Source organism: Labrus bergylta, chromosome 11, assembly GCF_963930695.1.
Source record: "Labrus bergylta chromosome 11, fLabBer1.1, whole genome shotgun sequence".
Classification (NCBI taxonomy): domain Eukaryota; kingdom Metazoa; phylum Chordata; class Actinopteri; order Labriformes; family Labridae; genus Labrus; species Labrus bergylta.
The window spans coordinates 29,136,585-29,159,549 of NC_089205.1; the positions used below are offsets into that span (position 1 = coordinate 29,136,585).

The 22,965-nt window shown below is 40.8% G+C and overlaps 1 protein-coding gene and 2 non-coding genes across 3 annotated transcripts in view; all 3 read left to right on the forward strand.

Annotated features, from left to right (window-relative positions):
• Positions 1-22,965, forward strand: part of plekhg2 (pleckstrin homology domain containing, family G (with RhoGef domain) member 2) — a 60,582-nt gene that overhangs the window by 679 nt on the left and 36,938 nt on the right. The window contains exon 1 of the mRNA XM_065960547.1: positions 1-11,425. This exon is cut by the window's left edge and continues 679 nt beyond it. Within this exon, the coding sequence (XP_065816619.1) occupies positions 11,377-11,425 (49 nt within the window). The 5' untranslated portion in view covers positions 1-11,376. The remainder of the gene's footprint in view (positions 11,426-22,965) is intronic.
• trnar-ucu (transfer RNA arginine (anticodon UCU)) lies at positions 5,258-5,349 on the forward strand. Its single transcript is given in 2 exon segments — positions 5,258-5,294; positions 5,314-5,349. It is a non-coding gene; the product is annotated as a tRNA-Arg (tRNA).
• Positions 7,363-7,453, forward strand: trnar-ucu (transfer RNA arginine (anticodon UCU)). The gene is given in 2 exon segments: positions 7,363-7,399; positions 7,418-7,453. It is a non-coding gene; the product is annotated as a tRNA-Arg (tRNA).

Below are 22,965 nucleotides of genomic sequence, written 5' to 3' on the forward strand. Positions count from 1 at the left end.
TATGTGTTGAAGTAAATATGTCTGTAAATGTTTTTATTATTATATTTCTACTGCTATATTGAATATTTTGGAGAAACTGTAACGATAGAATTTCCCTCTGGGATTAATAAAGTATTTCTGATTCTGAACTAGAGGACCTTAGTGGAAGTGGCCTGCGGTGCTGTGCATTCTGGGATTTGGTGTCTTTCATCAACATGAGCCAAAAAGACACTTTCTGCCTTTTCTCGGTCAAGAAGGCACCAACTTCAAAATGTATTTCACATTTCTACATATATGACCCAATGTCAATACAGATTCATGTTTCAACCGGTGAAGTATCCCTTTAAATAATGGCCTCTTGATGCACTTGTGGTGTTTTTGTCTTCAGATGGATATTTACACAAAGCGATGCAAGGATTATGATTGACAAGTATGCAGCCTTGCAGAGGATGGGTTAGGGGTTAATATGTTACTGTGCAGTCATTTTGTCCTCAGACAGAGGTGTAACCAATGAGGAAGTGTGGACAAGGACCCTGTGGTGCAATGGGCATGGCATTGGACTTAAAGACAGGACATGTTATTCAAGGGTCGTTGGTTCAACTTCCAGCAGTGTCAAGTTTTAGGGAAACTCAAGAACAAGTAAACGCTGTGAAACTTCAAACTGTATGCTTGCATGTTCTGTGAAACTCGTCTGATTAACTCCACATGTATGTGAAGTGTAACAGCACTGAACGCTTGAGTGTTTCTGAGAGAAAAAAACACAAGGAGCCATTGATTTAACGGGCAAACAGAAATCAAACGCACCCCAACCATCTTAAGTATTTGGAAGCAGCTTTTAATATCGAGCCCAAAGCAGGATAATCATGGGATGTGGGCTGATTGTTCCCTTGGCGACCACTGTTTGCCGTTTATAATAATTAGTTTGACAATTTTCTATCATCTGAGGTCGGACAGAGGCTCTGCTGTGTGTTTTTTTCTTGTGTGTATGTGTGTGTGTGTGTGTGTGTGTGTGGCTGAGGCGACGGATGTATACCGCAGTGTTTCCAACCTCAGGGCAACATGGTAAACAACAAACACAACACACACACACACACTCAACAATGCATGCAAACATACAGTGCATCCAAATGAAAAGCTGCACCGAGGAGGAAAGAGAGATGTTATTCAGCATAATGCAAATATTTTGATGGATGAATGGTTCTCTGTCAACACACGCTCTTCTTATTACTGAGAAGAGAAGGTGAAATCACAGAGCGCAGCTTTCGTCAGCAGCTACTGAGGCGCTCTGTGGTGCGATGGAAAGCTCATTTCACTTCTAGTAAATCCCAGACGGACTAGTTCAAAGGTTGTGGGTGCGATTTGTCTTTGCTACTCCCCCCCACCACTCTGATCCTGTATTTGATCATGTCTATAAACCCCTCTATTTCAGCCCTTCTCAGAACAGGCTGTTTCTGTGTCTGTACCTTTAAATATGTAAATGAGCTGTCTGACCACGCCCCCTCTCTGGAAGGGCTTGGGTGTCTCAGTCTTTCTCGCTCCATGTCCTATTGTTTACGGTGAGAAGGCAGACTCAGAGGGCAGAACAAACACCTAGCTGTGGGAGTGTCACCCACCTGGGGGAGGGGCTACTGCCCTTTGTGATGTCATGAAGGGAAAATCCACAAATGGCCTGTTTGAGCACACATTTTCTGAAAAGTGGGTTCGGGTTAGATGGTTTTTCACAATCTGAGTCTTGAAAGAGATTTTGATGCAGCAGCTTGATGCTTTAGATCTGTGGAAACAATGCTCCATGTGTTCATTGTGTTTATGGTTCAAACCAGGTGTGTGCGGCGGGAGTTACAGTAGCTTCAATTGTGTGTGTGTGTGTGTGTGTGTGTGTGTGTGTGTGTGTGTGTGTGTGTGTGTACATTCCCATCATGAATCACTGCTCCCACTCCCCCTCTCTCCATCATTCAAGTTGCCCATAAAAACTTTTTGTGTCTGTCATTTTGTTTCAAACACACGCTAACCTTGCTAACCGTGTGTTATTAGTCACTTGAAAGATAAAAATACACGCAGGGGAATTCCAAACACACACACACACACACACACACACACTGAGTGGTTTAACTGTCTTTTCTCTGAGGTTGATGACGATTTAAATTCACATCTAAACATTTTTTTAGGCTCATGCCTATTTTTGTTTTGTGGAGATAAGAAAGTGGAGGGTCAGAAATCAAAGAGAGAGAGAGAGAGTGGGGAATGAAAGGATTTGAACCCTGGCCGTGGCTTGGACTTCCATACATGGGGCTAACCACTAGGCTACCGGCGCCCCTCCTCTTACTGTCTTAAACTGTCCAGTGAGAGGATGAAACAGAACACGCTACAATACAAGACAAGGGAACATTTGATTTTATTGTTGTATAGAATTATGACTCATTTTTCATTTTCTCGATGTCGGCGTGTTCCCTGGCGTAAAACTGGGATCAATTTGAAGTCCTTGAAAGTCCTTGACCTTGAAAAGATGTCCTTTGTCCTGCTTTCCCTCTTTGACCCAGGAGGAATCAGAATGAACTCCAAACAATTGAAAACAGAAACAAGCAGATGCGAGGCGTCCAGATTTAGCCGTGTGCTAACAGACAGAGGTCTGAGGAAAGAGTCTGTCATGTTTCCCTCTGGAGAAGAGGACTTTCTTCTTCTGCTGTTACATTAGCCATGTTGTGTGTCTGTTGTACTCTGGGGTTTAATACTGTATCTTTCATCTGCTGCCATCGATTGTTCAGTGAATCAGAGTTTTATTAGTCTGGATTATTAACAGATATTTCAAACAGAGAATGAAACAAAGCAGAAATACGATGTGACAACTTGGAAAAAAGTCTGAACTTTTCGGAGGAACGTCTTCAGACCATTTTCTAACCTTAACATCAGATTCAAACAGACGTGTTGCACTGTGTTGTGTTTGCTTTGTCAACTGAACGCGTTGTCTACTGAAAAAATATCCTTTGTGTTGGTGTCAAAAGTCCATCATGAAAAAAATATTTCGCAACACTGTCAGAACACATTCCTCTTCTTTGGCAAACCTCTGTGCCTACATTACCCACAATGCAACTGGAACACTGACAGATGGTTTGAGGATTGGTGTGTGTTATGAAAGTAGCATGCAGCTCTTTGTAGCGATGAGCAGAGAGTGACGGAGGTTAACTTTGGACCGATGTTTTTAATGTTTCAGCCTGAGACAACACTGACTCAAGTGACATCACTTGAGGTCATTTATCTGACCTCACACAGCTCCAGTCTAGAGACGCCAAAAGCTTCATATACTGCCTTTAAAACTTCAGAGATAGAGGAGTACTTTACTTTGCAAACTATCCAAAACCAGTGCAATAAAAAATACCAAAATGTTAATGTTATTATTTTTAGCTTTAACCATGACTGAGCACATCCATACGTCACATGGAGACAACACAAATTATTTTATTGTGTTTTGGGCCTTGCATGCTGTCACAAACTGGATCAAAGTAACTAACAAAGAAAGGTATCGTGCACGAAACAAGGTTTGAAGGAAGTTAATTTAGTATAACGTTAAAGTTAAAACAATCAAAATTGTATAAATCTGATAAATGAGTCGTGTAGTCAGACCAGTCTGAGAGGAAGAGGAATAAGTTAGAGTTAAATATGCTGAGGCCTGATTAACTCAGGTGTACACAGTTAACTGATGTCTTTCTTATTGTATATTTTCTGCATTAAGCTAACTACCTTGACATCAAATTTTGTGACCAACAACAAAAAAAAAAAATTACAGAATCTCTGATTTTTTTATCTGGTAATTTCACCAGATCTAAAACCGGTGTCATTATGTTTTAGAAACCAGTGTAGGCTATCTTTCCGAGAAATTGGACTCCCTTGGAAATAAAAAACAAAAACATGTTAACTGCAATCTGTGAAGGAATCAAACCCTAAAATCAGGCAGTAGATGAAATAAGTAGAGGAGCTAAAATTAGCGTTAGCTTTTAGAGAAGGCCCTCCTGATGTACACAGTGCAGCACGATACTGACCTCAAATGACTTTCTTTATCAACATTCATTTCCTTATCTTAGAATAACAATAGAATAATACAGACTTGTAAATATTCACAGACAGTTTGTCAGCTCGTTCCTGGCACCACGCTGTTACTGTTTGCAAACATCCTGCAACGACAGATCTGAAATCTTAGTTCTTCTTCGCTGCTTTAAAACAGTAGCTGCTTATGATCGACGCCATGAGCACAATGGAAACAGCAGGACAACAGAGTGGAGCTATTGTGAGTGTGTGTGTGTGTGTGTGTGTGTGTGTGTGTGTGTGTGTGTGTGTGTGTGTGTGTGTGTGTGTGTGTGTGTGTGTGTGTGTGTGTGTGTGTGTGTGTGTGTGTGTGTGTGTAAGTGTGCGTGTGTGTGTGTGTTTAAAGGAAAGAGAAACAGTGTTGTGAGCTAACAAAGACACCCTCTCAGTGAGACCACACACAGCGGACTGGCCTACATACTGGCCATGATGAGAATGTGTCACTGGTATCCGACTGGTCAGTCACATAAATACACACAAAGACGCACACATGCTCACACGCACACACAGCAAGGAGGGCGTCTGTGTGTCTCTTTCCTTAACAGAACGTCTGGAAGTTTACACATACTGTGACTATATTTGTTCAGCATGAGTGTGTGTGTGTGTGTGTGTGTGTGTGTGTGTGTGTGTGTGTGTGTGTGTGTGTGTGTGTGTGTGTGTGTGTGTGTGATTGTTGTGGAGGGTGCCCGCTCCCATGACAGTGTTTCTCAATGGTCACGACCCTGTGAGTGTGTGTGCGTGTGAATGAGTGTGTTCATAAGCTTCTCTTCTGAGTCATACGTTTAGAAAAATTCTACAATTCCCTGATCAGACGCTTTTATCCAAAGCGAGGAACTTCAGAAAGTGAGTACAACACAAGCAAGGATCTAGAAGTGACCAGAGGGGCTGACAGGAAGTGACCAGAGGGGCTGACAGGAAGTGACCAGAGGTGCTGACAGGAAGTGACCAGAGCCATAAGCACAACATTGACAGCTGTTCTTGAGAGTTCTAATCGGCATCAAAATCATCCTACATATCATCATCATCATCATGAAGGTCTTAGGTGTTCATTAAGAGCTGGGTCTTTAGCTTTTTCTTAAAGGTGCAGAGGGACTCTGCAGATTAAAGGAGTTCGGTTGTTAGTTCCCACCATCGGGGGGCAAAGGAGGTCTTTGCTTCATCAATAAAGAGTGAATAGAGTAAGATGGCCATAGACACCAGTGGCTCTGTGGCGCAATGGACAGCGCATTGGACTTCTAGAGTAAGTGTGCACAAGTGATTCAAAGGTTGTGGGTTCAAGTCCCACCAGAGTCAACCTTTAATGACTAAAGTGTAGGTGGGATGTGAGTCAAAAGCAGATTAGATTAGTTGTGGGACTCCTCAAAGCGACTTTAACCTTTTTTATTTTATTTTACATAATTTGTTAATCCCCGAGAGGAAATTCTGGTTTTACCCTTTGTTATTTAGAGACGTACTTCTCATAGGCCCGAAATACACACATGCACAAACTGGACCTGTGGACATGCACTAATGGAGGGATGTCAGAGTGAGACTGCTACACAAGGGAGTGTGCCAGAGCTGTTGGGGGTTCGGTGCCTTGCTCAAGGGCGACGCTGTAGTACTCAGGAAGTTACCCGGCACCAGACCAACATCCATACTTCGGTCCATACTGATGACCCTCTTCCCAACCCAAACCCCTAAAGACTGAGCGACTGCCGCCACCTTCACCTGTGTGATTGTTGTTATGTGCGAGCCTTGGCGTGTCATAGAGGAAACTCTGCACTCCTTGTTTTTGAGTATGTAAATAGAAAAGGCTGGCTGCAATTAAAAAAGGTTCTCAGTTTAATTGAGCCAGTCATTCTTGACAAAAGGCAGCAAAGCACCTGAAACTGTGCAGATTGATCTGTTTTCCACTAACAAGCTCAAGTTTATTTACTGTATTTCTATAAATAATCTGAGTTTTTTTTTTTACTGCCACCTCTTTCTGACCCTTCACAGCCGACTTCTTACATGGTTTGACAAACACAATGTTTCACCTTCCCCCCCAAAAATATGAAAAGACAGGATTTATATTCTATGTGTCTGCTTGGCATTTTATTAAACTGCTAAACAAAGCAGAATATTTATTAGTCAGACTTGTTGTGAACAGCCTGGGAGGTGACGCTGAGGGCCGAAGCCCAGGAGGCCTCTCTCTGTCAGTGATCTCATATAAACATGAACCCAATAGAAGCTGGAAAAATGTAAACACACACACACACACACACACACACACACACACACACACACACACACACACACACACACACACACACACACCGTGTTTTTCTAGGTCTGCGTTCTCCTTGTGATATATTTGTGGCCTGCAGAAATGCGGGCTCATTACTCCACGAGTATAACTAATAATTGTAATTATTTTTGAGATCCGGTAATCCATATTTCCATAAGTATTGTCATCAATCTCTATTTTCTTTGTTTTGACATTTCCTTTGTTTGTTTTTCATTAAACACAATCACTTAACGGAGTAAGTAGTGAGCATGACGTCATCCATCCTGTTGGAAGGCAGCAGACTGTAATTATCCTGCAGGGTCTCCAGTAGTTCTGGAGGAAGGAGATTTGTCTCTATCTCTTAAGATTTTCTCTTCCAGCTCCGTAGTTTGAATAGCCACACATACATGTCAGCAATTTATTATCAAAGGTTGTGACTTTGATTCAACAATTTGATTTGTTGTATCTGGGCGATTTAAATCAGTGTAATCTAATGTTACTTGATATGTGGTTACACCGAACTCCCAGTTTACACCCTCCAATCCCCTAAACCAATCAGGCAGAAAGTCCTTCTTCATATGTGGCTCTGTGGCGCAGTGGACAGAGCTTTGGACTTCTAGATTGGGTTTGCAGAAGTGATTCAAAGGTTGTGGGTTGAAGTCCCAATTGAGTTGACCTTTAATGCTTTCAGATTAATTTGAGGTATGGTATGGGGCAGGTATCAAAGGATGTATGTTAAGAGTCCGTCAAGGGTCCATGATTTGTAATTTGGACACATTTAATCTGTGGTCTCCCTCTTCCACTGTCCCCCCTGAATTATCAGGCCCACTGGAGCTCTGTTGAATACCTTCCCTTTTTGCATCTGTTTTTTTTAACAAAGGGCCATGAACCTGGAGATTCTTCCCCACATTGTCCCGAGACTGTTCTGTATTCTAAGACATGAACTTCACCAAAGTTCATTCAAACACTTATCTTAAAATCTAACATTTTCACAATAGGGTCTCGAGAGAGGCCTTGTTTTTATTTTGGAAAGATGTTCTGGGAAGCTAACCTGAGAACGAGGCTCTGTGGCGCAATGGACAGCGCACTGGACTTCTAGACATGCCAAGAGAAGGTATTCAAAGGTTGTGGGTTCAAGTCCCACCAGAGTCAACTATTTGTAGTTCAGACACATTACATCTGTTTACTACTAAATCCACTTTTACGTAATGTGTGAAGTACATTGACCCAAACACCTAACAACCAGGTCCTCACCTATCCTAACCCCTGAAAGATAGAGGGTCTGTGGTGCAATAGAGAGCGCATCAGACTTTAAGCATCACCAAAGGGGAAATATTTAAAAGTTGTGGGCTGGAGTCCCACCACAGTTGGTTAATACTGGGCACATTAAACCTGTGGTTGTACTCTACTGAACTGCCAAATTTACATTTTCCAAATACCCCAAATCATCAGTCATCTAAGGGGTTTTCAGCTGTCTTGGGTTCTCATAATTCTTCCTACCTTGAAATGTTTTTTGTAGAAGTCAATACTGTCTGTTTATATCTATTTAAAAATGTCTAATTTTTCCAAAATTATTATTGATGAAAATCAGGGAGTAGGCTCTGTGGCACAATGGATTGTGAGTTGGACTTGTTGCCTCTAGGTGTTTAAAGGTTCTTGGTTCAAGTCCCACCACAGCTCATTGGATGCTCATTGCTAATTACAACATGTGCAAGTCAATGGTTGCATTTGTCTCAGTTAAATGTTTTTGAGTTAACTATGATGGGCTGTTAAAAACACTTAGAAATCTGTCTTGACCATTTATACGGGTCTCTACTGTGACGTCGCGCTTTGACCTGAAACTGCCGAGCTCTGTGGAAGTGAATCTCATCAAAATGCTGAGAGTGAAGAAACTGGACTGTTTGACAGTTCTGTCTGTTTTAATTCAATGACAGCTGATGTCTGTGTTCAGCCTCTTTGGTTACCACGGTAACAAGATAAGGGGTTCAATAACACACACACATACACACTCACAATGACCCTGCTGTTGGGATGCGAGTGCGAGTGTTGGTTTGCTTCCATCCTCTGTCACTCGGGTGTGTTCTAGTGTGTGTGTGTGACGAAGAGTGTTTGAAGCCAATGCACCTGGGAATTCCTTTGTCGGAGACGATGACACACATACACACAAATATACACAGATTATTCTTTTTTAAGGGCTTTTTGCCACTACACACACTTAGATGGCCATACTCTCATTTCCTTCTCCTAACTTCTTCAATGTACAGTAAGTCCCAACATTTTGTCAAAAAACAATAAAGAAGAAGGAAAACACATCGTTTTGCTGTTAAATTCTTTGTTATTGGTTCATTTTCTTTGTCCACTGACAAAAATCAAAGGCACACACAAGTTTCTGTTTTCTGATCCAGTGTTGGTTTTTCTCATTGTAAATTGCCATACCTGAAGAAGATGGGAACTAATCTCATCAGGAAGTTGTAGTCTTGTAAATAGTGACCCTGAAAGAAAGCCTAAAGTCTGTGACTCAAGTATTTTAAGGTGAAGGAGCATGTTAGAATAGATCTTTGGTGTGTGGCAGGTTTTGTGTAGATATCGGGTATTTTCTTTTCCGATGCAGGCTCTTTAATGAGCGTTAATGTAGACTCCTGCCAGCCTAAGGTGTGACTCTGGCAGGACTTGAACCCACATCCTTTGAGTAACTTTTCCCTCAAAGTCTAATGCACTATTCAGTACACCATGGACAGACATGACCTCCTGGTCCATCTGAGTTACTGGATCCTTATTAGGCCAGATTCACAGGACGATGTAAACCAGCGCTGTTTTGTTCAAAATGCAGCCAGTAGTGTATAAACAGTGAGTCTAACTTCAATGTTTGAGACCAGAGCCTGTGTTTGCCATTTTAGAAACTCATGTATCTTTACCCTAAAGGATATATGCACCATGGTTTATGTGAATGTGTATGTGGCTGTATTGTTAGTAAGTGTAGTAAATTGCAGGGCGCTGGTAGCCTTTTAGTTAGTGCGCTCCCCCATATACGGAGGCTGTGGTCCTCCAAGCGGGCAACCATCGGTTTGAATCCGACCTGTGGCTCCTATCCTGCATGTCACTCCTCACTCTCACTCTCCCTCTCCCCGATCTCTGACTCTACCCACTGTCCTATCTATAAATAAAGGCACAGAAAGCAGCTGAACCCTCTGGCTTTAAAAACATCGGAGAGATGATCCAGTCATCCAAAACTATGCAGACATCATCAACGTCTATAAGATCCAGTGAACATGTACATTACAGTGCATTTTTTCAGGATATATTTTGTGCCATTTTATGCATTAATAAGTAGGATTGTAGGGAGAGATAAGAAATATTGGGAAGTGGGTCAAGACATGCAGCAAATGTTGGGGGTCAGACTCCAACCCTTGGACAGCAGCCTCCAAACATGGGATGCCTGTTCTTACCCCTGAGCTCAAGAAGCCCCCCTAATGGTGCAGTTTCATAGTTGATGTGTGAAGACAACGAAAAGAAATACTTGCTTAAATAGTCGCTAGATCTTTCAGGATACCAACTGTATCATGTTATACTGCTGGTGCAAGAAGAACCACAGATTTTCAGCAAAAACTTCAAACATTTTATATACCGAGCTCATATGGAAGGAGACAAGGTTAAAAATAGGCAAATATCCTCTTCTGCAAATTCCTTCCTCAACCATAGCTTCACTTCATACTTCCCCATAATCAGGACTTTTCCATAGCTTCCCTTTTTGGGAAGCAGAAACATTGTCTTTTTCTGTTCACGGTGAAATCAAATGGAAAGAAAGGAAACTGGAGGCCTTGATCATTTGGAGTTAATAAGTTCACTGGAGCTGCAACAATTAATGGATCAGTTATGAGAGAAAATAGTTCAATAATTTGCCAACTATTTTGGATAATTACTGAAGCTAATTCCAGTGTGCTACATGTGAATGTAACAACCTGGAATTAGCTATGACAGCAAACTGAATGTCTTTGGGTCGCAGACAAGACAAACAAGACTTTGGAGGACATCTTCTTTCAGCTTTCGGAAACACTGATCAACATTTTCCCATTTTTCTGACATTTTATCGACACACTAAGCAATTCCTTGAGAAAGAAAATAATCAGAAGTTGCAGCCCTGGAGTCTCTAGTGTAGTGACGCACTTCTGCCTCAGTGGATGGACCTTTGAGAGCGTCGTGGGAATTGTAATAACTGAGATTAAAATTGTGTTTACTCTGGCTGGATTAAGTATGTAAGAAACATGGAAAGGATTATTTTTATTGGTCAAATTTGGGAGTGATGATGACTTAATGTTTTCCCATGTTAGAAGTATTTCCTCACAAACTCGATCACATCTGACCTAACAACTGGAGAAGGAATGCACATTATATTTGTGAACAGCTCTGCAGAGCTCAGCAGGTGTTTCAACACATAGTAAAGGGATTTCAACCTGCAACCTTCGAACCTGCTCAGCATCTGGCTTCTATTACTCACTCCCCCGACTCCCCCCCTACACCCCCTCACCCCGCGCCCACCCTCCCCACATCTCTCAGTCGTCCTGCAGACAGCTGCAGAAACACTCGTTTGGACACACAATGGACTAATTGGGTCAATCTGTGTGACTGTATCAATGACTTTGTAGGAGTCCGTTATCCTCCTGTACACACACACGCACAAACACACACACACACGCACACACAACAGTTTAGAGAAGAGACCACATTCTTGTCTTTTAGCCAAACATTACATATGTCCTCACTCTTTTCACACAAGACAGGAAAGGATTCTTTTATACAGACCTCCTTTTTCCCCTCGCCCTCCTCTTCCTCTTCCTCCTCCTCTCGGCTGGTAAAGGACGACGTGTTTAAACGTTTTTTTCCTCCTGCCACTTTGTGTTAAGTCTCTGTTTGCCACTTTTTATGTAGAAACCCTTTGTGTAAAGAAAGAATGGAAGAGAAACTGCTGAGGAAAAAGAACCTCCATCAAGAGGTTGAGACAGAGAGTCTGTGTTAAAGCTAACAGGATTTTCTCACCTTTTTTTCCAGGTTTCTACTTCCTGTGACATCATCACATCATGCCTGAGGGGTCACGGAGAGGCAGCCAGAGATCGCCTAGCAACACAGGTAATGACAGGAGCATGACCTGCATTGTTAAGCAGATAATGGTCCATGGATTTAATTTTTTTATTCAACCTGTTGATGCTTTTTACACATTGGATCTCCTGCACGCCGATAGCTTCATACATTGACTTTATTCTAGGGCTTGTACCGTTCTGAACAACCAACTACTGACGTATGTTTTTTGCCTGAGGAAGTACTTATCTTGACTATTTAAATGAGCATTCTAGTATTTTCAAACTTGTCCTTTCTATGCATATTTCATAATCAGGATGAGAATAAAGTAATATCAAACATGAGGAAGTGATGTGGAAAGTTTTTGTAATACTCAAAATGTTTAAAAAACACTGGTTTCTGCTTCCAAAGTGCCTTTTCCTGGAGTTGTTGCTGCTCCAGGTAATCCACGATTACCACAAAAATGTAGTAAAACTTCTTAAAGTTTCTGACTAATGTAGTTCAAAAGTTACCACAAAATACCATTTTATAAACCACATGAGAAAATAGTGATGATATACTTTCAATAGACATTTATGAAAATATATGGATGGATGGATGAATGGATGGAAGGATGGATGGATGGATGAATGGATGGATGGATGGACGGATGGATGGATGAATGGATGGATGGACGGACGGTTGGATGGATGGATGGATGGTTTGATGGATGGATGTATAGATTTTTATGATTATTTTGAAGACAAATGGCCAACAGGGAATTCATTGACATAAGAAATAATAATTGAAGCAGCTTTGAAGAGTTCAGTCACTTCTGAACATTAGAATTTGTTTGTTGGGACTTTTTTCCCATGAAGCCGGAGACCATTTAAAGTTATTTTAACTAGATTTATTTCTGTGTTTAGAGTCTCGACTCAACTTTCTCTCCCCGAGCTGTGACTTCCTGTTAGCAAACCAGAGAGAGGCCAGGCAGAATGACCTGCTATTACACACACACACACACACACACACACACACGCACGCACACACACACACACACACACACACACACACACACACACACACACACACACTCATAGGCTCAGTAATGATGTGTAATTACACTCAGCCACCATGCTGTTTAGTTGCTCGACTGTTATATTGGCTTCCATAGTTAGCATTTACAAACACTCACACACACACACACACACACACGCACACATAAAAAACACACCAGAACACACTGCAATTATCATGCAAGGCTACAGATTTGTACACAAACACACAAACACATCCACACAATGTGTACACACAGCTCTGATTGTGACTTTCACTCTGTGTGCAGGAAGTTGTATGGTTTGTGGTGATAAAGTGTAGCACCGAACAATGTTATTGCCTAGAAACACACACACACAAACACACACACACACACACACACACACACACACACACACACACACACACAATAAAATGCCACAGCAGATTTGTTGATTATAATCATAGAAAGGAACGAGGCAGAAAATAGAGAGAACGCCCAAGATAAGGCTGCAGAAAAACGGCTCAATGAACGATTGAATAGCAACAGAGAGGAAGAGGAAGAGGAGGATGCTGAGGAGGAAGAGGTGGAGGAGAGGGAGGCTGAGATGCAGGAGGTAGAGGAGGAGGAGAAGAAGGAGGTTTCACTTGTGATGGGGAGTAAAGGAGGTGAGCACCAGACGGAGGAGAAGGAGAAACTGAAGAACATTTTCCAGCTACAATTGTGTTCTCGTCTGTGATTGGCTGGTGGCTGAAGCCTCCCTGGCTCCTATTACTCTGATAACAAACAGAAGAAAGAAAACAGGCAACAAACCAGGCGAGCTTTCAGGACTGAAAATCAGTCAGGAAGAAAAGAAAAGTCAACCAGAGTGGTGTTGAATGTAGACTTAATGGAGCATAAAACTCTGTTAGGCAGGATTGTAAATGTGTTTCTTGTAAGTAGAAATAGGAGTCAGCATTTTGAAATACAAACATAAAAAGCCTTTGATGAGTAATGGCAGCTCTCTGACCAGTCTGAGGGATTCAACTCAAATTATAACACTTTGTAGTTTTGATTGATTAACCATTTGAAAGGACAAGAGCAAAAGTAATCAAATATTCTTACTAATGAATTGGTTTTATAATTTGCATGAATAAGTATGCAATCAAACCCCATATCAGGCTGTTTTGCACAGATGAGAACTGAGACAATAAGCTAACCTTCATTTGTGTCTGATTAGAATATTTGCACATTGTCTATGACGAGAGTTTGCAGTGTACAATCTAACCCCGGTCTCCCTAACTCCTGTAAACACACGGACAGAACAGTGAAGTAAAATTAGCAGATTGTTTGAGGGAGTTCACTGGAGGCACAAATGTAAACACAAGGAAACTGTGAGGATGTGGTTGTGTGTGTGTGTGTGTGTGTGTGTGTGTGTGTGTGTGTGTGTGTGTGTGTGTGTGTGCGTGTGTGTGTGTGTGTGTGTGTGTGTGTGTGTGCGTGTGTGTGTGTGTGTGTGTGTGTGTGTGTGTGAAAGGTCAAAGGTCGGAGGGGACAGACGGTCACATCGGTTCTCTGTACTGTAAACGATGATTTGAGAGGAACCACTTCCTGTCTCTGTCCTCCAGCAGCGGCACACACACACACACACACACACGCACACACACACACACACACACACACACACACGTATACTTACCTACTATACCAAGCGTGGACCATCACTCGACACTGACCAAGTGAGGACTGATGTTTCTGGTCAAGTTAAAAATACAAAAAATAATAGATCACATATTTGTAAGCCATAATATTACTTAGAATGTGATTTTCATCATTTTTTAAGAAATTTCCAAGAGGGGACCTTCAGACTCTCTCCAATGTGAACATGACGAATGAATTGAAAAGCTCAATTAAATTATTGGCCCGAACCATTCAGCTAATATTGGCTATCCCGAGAGGTTAAGGAGCTTTACCCTTAAACAAATCCTCCGCTAAATATTCTTAACTGTAGGAGATGTCCTGAAAAGTATAAACATAAATATAGTTAAAGCTGTAGAGTCAGTACTGCGTTCAAGTGCCTTAAATCCTTCGCATCATCAGTAGCAGCTTGTTTGTTTTGTCGGAGGGAGTTTAAAAGAGCTGACCTCAGAAACCAAACCCTCTGATCCTCCTCACGTCAAACACTCTCTGACTGTTTGTCTCTCAGTCTCTGATGCGGTCGGGCTGATCGTTGTCTCAATCTAAACTCCTCTTCATCTTCCTCGCCACTCGTTCTGCCTCGTTGAGGTTCCTGGATATGCTTGTTCATGGGGTTTTCCGCCAAGCTGCTGAGTGATTCCCTGACCGAACGCCTGCATGAATGACCAACACATGGAATTTAAAAAAAAAAATTGCAAGCAGCTGAAAATCTGAATGAATGATATTTAAACATTGTCTCCTTTAATATTAACGGGTATGCCTAGTGTTAGTCAGACTTTTACATATATTTTTAAGTCTCTAGGGGAGGGTATTCTTTTACCAGAATCCCACTGTGATGTCACAAGTTGAGCAAATTTGAAACGAAGCATTTTTCTCTGTGTTGTAAGACTTATGCAGACCACAAACAAAGGACTGGATGGGTTTATTTTAAATTTTGTGGGTCAGTAGACACTCAGGTTACCCAAATATATGTTCAAAAACACTGTAGAAGTGGATTTTTCAGAATATGTCCCCTTTAAGACCCACAAATATGTTACAGAAACTGTCAAAATGATGGAAATTCCACTTAAATTGTCAATGAAACGATCACAATTTGCTGTCTTAAATCTTTTGCCGAACAATGAAGTCGCTGAATCAGCACTTTCAGCTGAGAACAGAGTGAAAACGAGAGACAACAGACTGCAACTCACTAATGAGGAACATCACTGCCTTTTGTCTGGTCTTCATTAAAAGTAGTTAAATCTGACATGAGAAAAAATCCTCTTCAACAAAGAATTTGCTTTTTCGTGATGTTTAGAGGTTTTTTAAATATATTTTATTTCTTTGTTTTCAGACCCTACAAGTCTCCAAAAGGTCAGAATCAGCTTTACTGGCAATGTATGCTCACACATACAAGGATCTGACTTTGGTAGAGTTTGCTCTCAATGTACAAAAGCCAGTAAGCTACAGCCAGTATGCTAACAATTAGCATGATAATAAGCAACCACTTAATGCTGAATATTGTGACCTCAACTTAAAGTATTTCTTATTATGTTTGTTTCAGCATCTTTGGCACTCCTTACCACTGCACTATGCTCTTATTTAGTCTCGTAAATATTGTTATTTAAATATTATTTTAAATAAAGTTATCCTCTTTTAAGTTGCTTTTCTAAAATATTTTATTTAACCCCAATACATTTAACCCCAATACATGTGCTTTGTGTTTGTCTTATACGTCTGTCCTTGGATGTATATATTTTTAAAGTCATATTCAAACATTTTGTGACATTAAGGCACAAGGACTTTTTTGTTGACATGAGTTAAATATTGCATCTCAGAAGATTATATTATGTATATGTTTTTTAATGTTTGCAGCGGCCTCTTAGGTGAGCGTCTTCAGTTTGCAAGAACACCTGATAATTGATTATTTTTCTCTTTGACTAATAGTCCTAACTATTAGTCCTCTTCAAAGCAGTGGTTCTCAAACAGTTTACTACATATTTAACCATTAAAGGGCAGCATATTGATATAGAAAATAAAGTTTCATGTAGTCATATACATGCACAGATGTTTCTCACTGGAGCTCCATGGGTTTCAGTTTGTTTTAAAGCTTCTCTAACAGGCCGGGATCTGTTTTTTTTTTCCTTCTAAGAAATGTCCGTGCTGAAGCTGCAACGTGTTGCATCACTGTTGAACACATAATAACAGCGAGGAGTCACTCTCTTATTACTGTAATCACACACTCACTGGAATTTACTCAACCTTATAGTTTCACAGCGTGTGTTAAAAGGGGAATTCCACCTTAAAAATGATCACAGCTCACTGACTTCAGTCACATGGTGAATGGTGGAAAATTGATTTTTAAGAGTAGGATGATGGATCCAAATGTCCTTACATATGTTTGAAATGAGGGGCTGCAACATCGACTCACTTATAATATTTTTCTTCTATGAAGTTGTTTTACAGGGCAAAAACGCAAATTGTAGAATATTATATAATGAAACAGTAGAAACTCCACCAACATGCCATCTAAGAGCTAGAGAAGTTTTGCATGATGTGAGTTCATAAAGACATATGACGCTCTATCTTTTATCAAAAGCTCATATTGAGCTACTCAACTTTAAAAACTATTTAAAAAACAGCTTTTAATTATGCACTTAAGACCCTTTACACTGTAGGTTTGACCTTATCTGTCAGAGCTTGCTCTTTCTGTCTGGATGTGTTGAAGGTTTTATGATGTCAGCCTCAGAGTCCCGCTCAAACTTACGTAACAGAGACAGAGTTTCCCCAATGATGTGGTGTTCAAGATTCAGGTACTTGTCAGACTTTACAACACTGGAGCAAGAAAATGAGTAGGCGGTGTCATGTTTGAAGTTTGTCCACGTGTTTGAGAACATCATGGCTTTAAGACCCTGAGATATTATGAAGGAGTTCTTCAGGGAACACATTCAGGTCCTCTAAAGTCGTGATTATAGGTTCAGTGAATCGAGGCCTCTCAGGTTGTGGTGAGAACAGGTGTTTGTAGTGTCAATCTCAACAGGGAGTTGCTTGGATATCTTAAGCTTGAATAGAAGCAAGTTAAACGGACTGAAAATAGTATTTTTTGGAAAAAGGTCTGCATTGGAGGGAGCAGAGTTTATATTGGTTAATCCAGGGTGCTGTCTAGCATGGCCAGGCCTCTAGATCTCCACACTGTGCTGTAACAGTGCAGGGGAAATGTCCAGCTGAGGATTTAAATGGCTAAATCTCTGCAAGGAAAACACCAGATAAAAGGATAAAAAGACACAAGGATTTCATTATAAAGTCTGCAATTTACACAGAGGTTTTAAGCTACGAGGTTGGTGTTGTTTTCACTAATCAAGATGCACTTTTGCTTAAACAAACAGTTACATCCTCATATTTTGTTGTTGTCCAGTGCAAGTTGAGCCAAATCTAAATCAGTGAGAGCAAGGGCTGATCTCTCTCTGAATGAGTCTTTTAGATCAAACGAGACATGACTCAATCGTTGCAGCCATTTGTCAATTATTTCAACAATTACTTTGAAAATTGGTGAACCAGTTTCTTTATTTCTTAGAAATTATAGTCATAATTATTTGATATTAGTTTGTCAATATGAATATTTTTTGGTTTCTTTACTTGTTTTATATCTTTAGGCAATCATCTTTGGTTTTTGGAAACTCTGAAGCTCATTTCATCTTTGTTTTTGATTTTTGAAATGATGTGTAGGTTTTATTCACACTGCAGACTGTGTAGTCTGTGTGTCTGAAGGTGTGTGAGGGTATGCAAAGGAGAAATACAATGAAATGCACCAAACCACATCCTGTGCCATCCTTGACTGAGGTTCACACACTCTGTCTTCTTTCGCAATCTCTCCTAAACTCACGTTCTTCAGATAAGAACTCTGCTTTTGATAACTCATTATGATCGTTTCCATTGTCCTGAAACTCAAACCAAAACCTGATTCTTGGATGGAAACCAAGTCTGACCCCCTCATAACAGCTGGTTTCCACGTCCCAACAAAATTTTTAAAAAAAAACCCAAAAAACTGGTCCTCATAAAAACAGAAGTTCGTACAAGCATGCATAAACACAGCCAGCAAAACAAACAGGAAATCACACTTGTTGAGACATTTTTTTTGTACTAGTCTGAGTGTGACTGAGAGACTTCAGTCAGACTTTTAACGGTGAACAGACGTGAGTCAGACTTTTTAACAGCATGCAAACTGTTTGACACACAGAAAAGTGCACAGTAACTGTAAGTACGACGACTGCTACTCTGTATCTGTGATTCTAATGTATCTGTAGATTTGTACTTATTGATCTGTTTGTGTAAACGTTTGAAGGTAAGACTATTTCGTCGGGTTGGTTTGATGAGTTTGTTTTTTTGATTTTTTTTATCTGCAAACTTTTCCTGCAGAAAAAATAGAAAGGTCTGCACCCAATGAGAGACTTTTTTAAGGGCTATGCTTTCTAATTTTTCTGGAAGTTTATAATTTTTTTAGTCCTGTACATGTATGCAATTTGCTTGGTTTGGAGCACACTATTTATTTTTCTCCTTTTGCAAACTTTTTCTCTACACAAGATGAATGCATTTTGTAATCATGTACTTAAAGTCCCTGTAAAGTAAAATCAGAAATGTGTCTCTAAACATGCTAAAAAAAAAGTAGCTGTAAACATGTGAAATGACTGAGAACTATCGTTGACTGAATGTTGGATTTAGACCGTTAAAACGTTTTTCATGGGTTTGAGTTTCAGGTTTTTATGGGCGGGGCCAAATAGGGGGCTCAATGAAGCACTTCCTTACGAATTATCCCACCCCTCTATCGCTACGACAATATACAGTAAAATTACTGAGCGCTACAGCATCTTCCGTTCTCCCGCTCAATTTCAAGATACTATGAGTATTTTATGCTAGCTACTGTAGCTGCCTAATATAGTTACCCTTGATACAGTACCAATGATCTGGGTCCAGATCTTTTTCCCGTTCTTTGTCTTGATCTCTCTCTGTGAACATTTCTCTCTCAACTTATATGGCGTTGATGATGTGACGACGTCAGCACTCACCCATGTCAGCACTGTTTATAACGAGAAGATGGAGTCATGGTGGTTTCAATTCTGGAGCAGGGCCAGACCTGATAAGACATAGAGAGGGAAAGACGGGGGAGGGAGGGAAGGAGGGACCAAGAGAAAATTATAGTGATCTCATCAGGAGTAAGGACGGCTCAGCTTCTTTAGATGTGCACATCGTTACAGAATTGTTCAGCCAAACCAGACACTCTCATGTAGTCACTTCAGACCTGCAACACTTTGACATGACTCAAGTCTGAAAGGAACGTGTCACAGTCAGACATAAACTTAGAGATTTTAAACAATCGTCTGATTTCTGCCCCTCCAGATCCTTAAATATATTCTCAAACACGCAAAGAAAATAAATCAGTGTAGTAAACTTAATGAAAGAGCCAACTCGATGTTACAAGACTTTTTCCTCTTGTCAGATTTAAATACTTTAAATGAAGTCCAGACGGAGACACTGATGTTCCTGATTAGTGAGTTTCCTGCAGTCTGACTGTTTCACGGTGTTCTTGGCTGAAAGTGCTGATTCATTGGCTTTATTTGGGGTTTTGTCATGGATTTAGGGCTGCCACAAGTCATTTATTTTGTCGACAATTAAAATAGAAAGGCTGTCTAAATAATCTGGATCCTATTCTTCTTACATTTTGGGGGCCTATATGAAGGTTTGGGGTCAGCATCTGTTGATTTCTTAAAGCCTGCAGCAGAGAAACAGGCTGTAATGGCTGCAATGTAGTCTATGGGTGCAAATGCTGACTATCAAACTCTGTCCACTAAAAGTTATTTTGTTTGTCACCAAAAGGCTGTAATTGTTATTCTAAGTGTCTGAAAACAAGGTTTTTGTTAATGGATATCTTTCCATTTTTAAACCAAAACCAGCTGTTACGCTGCTCTCTTCAGAGCTTCCAGACTCCATTGACAAAAACAGCAATGTTACCTCACAGAAAATCTGTCTACCTCTACCATCATCATTAAGATTGTGCATGTCAGATTAAAGCCCAGGTTTAAAAAAAATAAACTGAATTCAAATATAATCTGTTGTTCATCTTCTTGGTTGTCATGTAAAAAAACTGCAAAAAATACGACGAAAACAGCCAAGATGTAGTTTGTAAAAACCTTAAAATGACATCCATTACATCATTTTTTTTAGACATCCCACAAAAAGTAAGGAAATTTGTGTTTGGTAGAATATTTATTTGTTATTTGGCAACAAATCTTATACTGTTGGAAGGCCTATTTATTTCTATTTTTAAATGTTGTCACATTTGTAAGGAAGATGCATTTGTGGGATAAGCAGCAGAGCTGAGTATGTGGGTTGCGCCCATGGAAAACTTGCCAAATCTTCTCTGCCAATGCCAAACAGATTACTATATTCCTCAAGATGACGCCATTTTTTATTCTTCCATGGGGCACAGGCAATTTTTTATAGTAACCACAATGTGCCATTTTTGAGGATGCTGATGGCCAGTATACCCCGATTAACGCGGTTGAAGCTGGTGAAATGATTTTGCTTGGTCAAAGTGGAATATCATATTTATGTAAATTCCTTTCTTGCCGTGTTTTGATGAGTTCCAGAGTGACTTATGTTCCCTGAAGCTTCAGGCTTAACTTGCAGATTTTTCTGATTTAGGTTTGTGATTCTTATCAACATGTTCTCGGGTTTAATATCGACACGTTTGGTGCGACTGCAGCTACCGAGTTACTGCAGATTGTCTTCATGTTCATGGTTCTCATGGCAACAAGAAACTTCACCATCAGCCTTTCTTTTCCTCAAATAAGCTAAATGTATAAACTCAATATTTTTGCACCATGCAAGAAAGTGAGAAAACTCATTCGAAACAGGATGCATGGATGAAGTCAGTTATTTGCGTACACACACACACACACACACACACACACACACACACACACACACACACACACACACACATCCTTACTGACTCACCCGTCTGTGATGTCGGCTGAGAACCAAAGCATGTTTGAATGCCATGTCTAAATAAGGCTGTAAACTGCTGCTGATCAGTGTGTGTGTGTGTGTGTGTGTGTGTGTGTGTGTGTGTGTGTGTGTGTGTGTGTGTGTGTGTGTGTGTGTGTGTGTGTGTGTGTGTGTGTGTGTGTGTGTGTGTGTGTGTGTGGCACTTCTCTTCAGCTGTTTGTGTCTGAGAAATAGCACACAAATTGAAAGCGTGGACACTGAAAACAAACGACTCTCCATTGTATAATTTTAATTCTCATATGGAAGATTTAGGGCGGGGCTACATTTTGATTGACAGATTTCAATAACGGTCCCTTTTGGCTCCAAAAAAATCATGATGGCGGCAGCTTACATGCAAAATGGAGGCTTCAAAACAGTAACGCACCAACCTCTTACTACAACAATGTTTGTATTGGTGTTTTCATTGATGCATAAAACTCCTGAAAATTCCCCGAGATGTTCGGGGTGCGCTGCATGTCTGAACGATAACAGCCGTATTTTTCAACTCGACTTAGCCAAGACTTTTTGTTGTCAGCTGCTTGGTGAAATTTCCACATGAAGTCAGTGTGTGCTGATGTGGGAACGCAGCAGATTATCTTCAGGAAGACGCATTGGGAGTGAGCAGGCGCGGTCGGTCGATGACGTTCAGACCGGTGCGTGGCCAGCTGCTTATACTCTTCTCTACTCGCCAGAACGTTCTTTTCCACTCATTGTTTAAACTGTGACTACATCCATACACACACAGCGCTGATTTAAAAGTAAAAAATACTTTTATTGAATTCATTTTGTGTGTCAAGTGGCAACTTTGCTGCATGCTAGCTGCTGCAAAGTTCACCTGAAAAACAATGGCGTCAGTAGAAGTATCCATCCAGCTTCTGAAGGCGCCTTATGCCTGCTAAATGATAGACTTGCTAACGTTAGCTTAGCATGCTCATTTGGATGAACTCCAGCCTGCAGAGAGAGCCGGTCCACAGCACACACTCCTCCTCTCTCAACATGAAACAAACAATCATCTCTCTGAATTTAATGACCGCGACTTGAAACGTCTGCGGGGGTTGTTAGGTTTGATGTTTCAGCACAGTCCACTAAATTCAAACATGATTTTACAAAATGTTATGGTGGTTTCTTTCCCCAAATTAAACCGCCGTCATCTCTTCATGTGGAACAAAGAACAACAAGTCTTTAAACCACAGGTCTGCACCACGCTCGCCATGTGTACATACCAGGAGGTTAACTGCTTTACAACACCGCTGGCAGCTGGGGAAGCGATTCCTGTAAGAACCTGTGCTGTTACACACTGGAAAAAAAAAAGGAGGAAAGAAAAGGAGGATCTTATGGGTGCATATAGGAAAATGTTCTCAGTTAACACTCTGCATTCGGAAATTCCTCCTGCCAGGATGTCTGGAATTTAAACACTAATGAACTTTAAACACTTGTGCAGCTCTCGTCTCGCTGCCTGCCGTCCGGACAGGTGTGTCTCTGTCTGCAAGGAAACTGGAAATGATTTGATTACAGGGTGTCGTAAGGTTGTAACCGAGGGAAATGATATAATTATGATTTTAAATAGGGGAGAAGGTGTTTTATGAGACCAGAAACATGGGAGATTTTCAGCCCAGAAACCTGGAAACTGTCAATCTGTAACCTCGTTAAAGACATGGACACAGACACCGCGAGGCACCACCATGTTTTCTTTTTGCCTTTATTTGATTGGACGGACGGGGCTGCATGGTGGCTCAGTGGATAGCACTGTTGCCTTCACAGTGAGGAGGTTCCTGGTTTGAATCCCTCGTCTGAAAGGAGTGTCTCTGTGTGGAGTCTGCATGTTCTCCCCGTGCATGTGTGGGTTCTCTCCGTCTTCCTCCCACAGTCCAAAGAC